The sequence below is a fragment of the Cydia strobilella genome, chromosome 19, assembly GCF_947568885.1.
Source record: "Cydia strobilella chromosome 19, ilCydStro3.1, whole genome shotgun sequence".
Taxonomy (NCBI): Eukaryota; Metazoa; Arthropoda; class Insecta; order Lepidoptera; family Tortricidae; genus Cydia; species Cydia strobilella.
In genome coordinates, this window is record NC_086059.1 from 726537 (window position 1) to 730161 (window position 3625).

Sequence of the window (3625 nt, forward strand, 5' to 3'; positions counted from 1 at the left end):
TGTAAAGTTGTCATTTTTCAATTAGAATCATATACGTTGTTGTCGTCGATATATTCATACATACATACATAAACATATCACACAATACAGATAGACAGACAGAATTTAATAATTAACGAGTTTGAGGAAGGGACAGGTAGTGGATTTTGAGCTGAGCCTTAAAAATGGGGAGTGATTTAATATATTATATATTTAATATGTCTGTTCACGGACGTTTTGTTATTAAGCTCACATAGCCACTAGTTATTATTAATATGTTACTTTTCTTTGTACATCCGTTACGCAAGATTTTAACCCAGTTGTGTCTCTTTAAGTGATTGTTTTGTGACAACAGTAATTAAGTCGTTATCATTAAGGCGCTATCAAATGATTTAATAAATGGAACAAGTAAATTATCGTTCATGTTCAAGTACCTCAGTGTTATTGCAAACAGCCATACAAAAGACGCTTTTTTCTTAATCTCTAAAATAATTCTTTATGTTAAATATTTTAAAAGCAGTGAAAGGAAATAAAATAAAACCAATTATTATAAACAAAAGTTAAAGATATTAAATTAAGTGTAAATAAAACGATAGAAAAAGTGAAAATAAAATAATATGTCATCGAAAGTGTGGATAAGGTTTGAGAAGCAGAAGAGAGACGGGATATTGATGAAGCTGAGAATACAGGACATGCCGCCGGACAGGATCGAGGAAGCCACGGCGCTCATGGTCAAGTACTTCGCCAGGGATGAGCCTTATCGAAAAGCGACAGGTAAAAATAAAGATTTTATTTTTCAAGTAGACATTACAATGGTGAAACAAAATATGTAAAAGCTGGTATAAAATTGCTTTGCAAATAATGCACACATTTCAATGGTTTACTGATGTTTCGGCGAAAATTACTTGACAAACTTTCTTAACTTTCAGTTCCCAAACTATTTGTCCCATATTTTTAGTTGGGCGAAATTTCATTTCGCAAATTTACATAATCCAACCTAACCTAACGCAACCTAGTACGTCATTTTCATTTCGCAAGTATGGGGTTGGGAAATGAAATGGTTGCGAAGTAAGGTTATGCCAACGATTGGTTTGCCAAATGAAATTTTGGCGAAAAGTTGGTTGCCAAGTGAAATTTCGCGAAATAAATTTCGCCAAAAAGGAAGTACACCCATTTCAATACTGATGACTCGTATATTTTTTGAATAATTTAAATTAAAAAAAATTATGAGTGCACATTGTTAATTGTAAGATGAAATGTTTTGAAAAGATGCGCCCCGCAGAGTTTTATATTGGGATACCCTCCTCCAATTGAGGAGGGACCTAAATCTTCTCGGGGCAGAGGTATAGGGTTAGAGCCCGCGTAGCTTTGTTTGACGTTCATAAGTGCATTGTAATATGCCTACTTTAATAATAAACTATCTTTATCTTTACGCCTAAAACAAATCTTGTCTTCATGATCTATCTAACTTATGTCATTGTGAGCAGCTCCTATTAAACGTATGCTATATTTGTTTATTATTGAATATATTATTTCAGGTTTTCCAAATAACCCAGAAGCATTAGAAGAATACAGAGATTACATAAACAAAATATTCCGCGACCCTGCCAGTCGCAACGTGATGTGCTGCGATGATAATGACGAGGATAACCAGGACATCATCGGGATCTCCTCGGTGGCTGTAGCTACTGAGTCGTATTGGGATATGGTAGTATACAACCAGTTGAACACAGAGCTTATTCTGAATGAAACCTTTTTCTTGAGTTTACAATTTTAATGTCTTCTGTGTTACTATCGAATGACATCACTGCTGAGGTGATAAGTTGTAATTTCTTATAAAGTCGCGGGTTGGATGGTCTACTTACCAACTTGTGGCCTAAATAAATTGCAGCAATAAATTGTATATGCGGGTCTTCCCCACATTAACCTTAGGCATTGACACTCCACAACAAAAAGAAGATGCTTCCCTATCCCTATAGTTCACGCACGCTGCATTGCGCATACGATACTGAACCCCAATTAGCTAGACGTTGAATGACTCTTCGCGCCAATAAATAAGGGACTTCTGTGCTGCTCCCACAGTTCTCGCAAGTTCCCAATGCCTAGATATATATATTAGTCAAAAACCAAAAACTATTCTCGAGAACAATGGAAACGGGTTATGTGAAAACTAGGAATGCACACATTTCATTATTTAATAACAATACACACTCTTCACAGACCGCTGGCAGAGGAACAGAAGAAGCTAAGAAGATCAACGCGATATTTTACGACGTGTCCCACTCGTTCGACCTTTTGAAGGAGTTCAACCTCTCTTCCTACTACTCCGATAAATCTTTGATGGTCGTGCCGGAGTACAGGGGTTACGGTATTGCGGAGAAGTTTCTGACAGTCAGGTACTGTTTTTGTGTTCCGTACAAACCTAGAGTAGACTGATGAAGTAGGAACTTTTATATGACGAATGAAACATAAAACCAAAATATACCCATAAAGTTGACCGAACATAAAATTTGCCAAGAAGTAACGGCACCAATCATGAGACATTTAAGAGAAAATTTGTAGTATTTTTGATACTTTACTGATAGGTAACTGTAAAATTTTTACCGCTCTGCGCGTTATAATATATTCGACATATTTAATAAAAGATATCTACTGCAATTGGTTTCAACATATGTAATTAAAGAATTAAAACGATGTTGTTTTCTCCAGTTACTTATGTACAGTAAGGCGCCATTTCTTTTAAAACAGAAATAAATGAAACGTAAAACTAAAGCAGTTCTCTGGCTTTTTGTTTCTCAAAACCAAATGTAATACTTAATTTTATTATAATTATAAAACAAACAATATCCAGCTAATTTTGCCGCAGTCTGATAAATAAGACAAAACTTCATACCGGCGGCGACAAGAGCACGCTCGATGAAAAATTCTAAGCGGTTTAAAGGTTAAAACCTCCTTCAACAAATACCTAGAATGTATTGAATGCTGCTCATAATAAATTTCTTTTACAGACGACTAATGTGTGGAGCCCACGGAATACCCATGACCGCCGCATGGATGTCCACCTTCGCGACCCAGATCGCCGCGGAAAAAGACGGCTGGCAGACCCTCTGTGAGCTGGACTACGCGGACATTGCCCGGAGGCATGGCGTTAGCTTTGAGGGGGTACCCCCCACTAATAAATACATGGCGGCTTGGCCTCTTTTTGATTCAAATAGCGTTGATAAATAAACTGTTTGTAAATATTTCTTGAGGTAAACCTCAATAACCACAGCTAAAGCTGCAAGTTATCGGGTGCAACTACAAACTTTTAGGTTATGTATAGAGATTGGATGTATTAATAAATATGTTTAAACAATATACGTTTCATAATTACAGTATTATTTTCTCCTAAAGTTATTTCCCTTTTATGCTAATCTCCATTCTAATCTCTACAACGTAAAAAGCGCCTTACTTTATTACCAGTAAGCAATCTATCATTAATTTAACTTTGCTGCCCATTTTATGGCAGGCGCTTACATTATGCACGAAAGTTCAAACATTTGAAGCTAATCTTTCGTTTTATTTGCGTTCAAAGTACGTTTAAACTGCGGTTTATAGCTTAGAATATGGTGTTACACTTTCGGATCTGGTGGAAAACTTTATTTGA

General features: G+C 36.1%; 1 protein-coding gene across 1 annotated transcript; it reads left to right on the plus strand.

The window, feature by feature from the left end:
• The first annotated feature begins 580 nt into the window (after positions 1-580).
• Positions 581-3221, plus strand: LOC134750020 (uncharacterized). Its single transcript, XM_063685086.1, has 4 exons — positions 581-753; positions 1518-1687; positions 2200-2375; positions 2988-3221. The coding sequence occupies exons 1-4, from the start codon at positions 597-599 to the stop codon at positions 3205-3207; spliced, it is 723 nt and encodes a 240-aa protein (XP_063541156.1). The 5' UTR covers positions 581-596; the 3' UTR covers positions 3208-3221.
• The last annotated feature ends 404 nt before the right edge of the window (positions 3222-3625 follow it).

Excerpts from the sequence above, each read along its gene's own strand:
- LOC134750020 (XM_063685086.1), top strand. The coding sequence starts at position 597 with ATGTCATCGAAAGTGTGGATAAGGTTTGAGAAGCAGAAGAGAGACGGG. Across the intron at positions 754-1,517 it reads GCCTTATCGAAAAGCGACAG|GTTTTCCAAATAACCCAGAA; the intron begins GTAAAAATAAAG and ends ATATTATTTCAG. Across the intron at positions 1,688-2,199 it reads CTGAGTCGTATTGGGATATG|ACCGCTGGCAGAGGAACAGA; the intron begins GTAGTATACAAC and ends CACTCTTCACAG.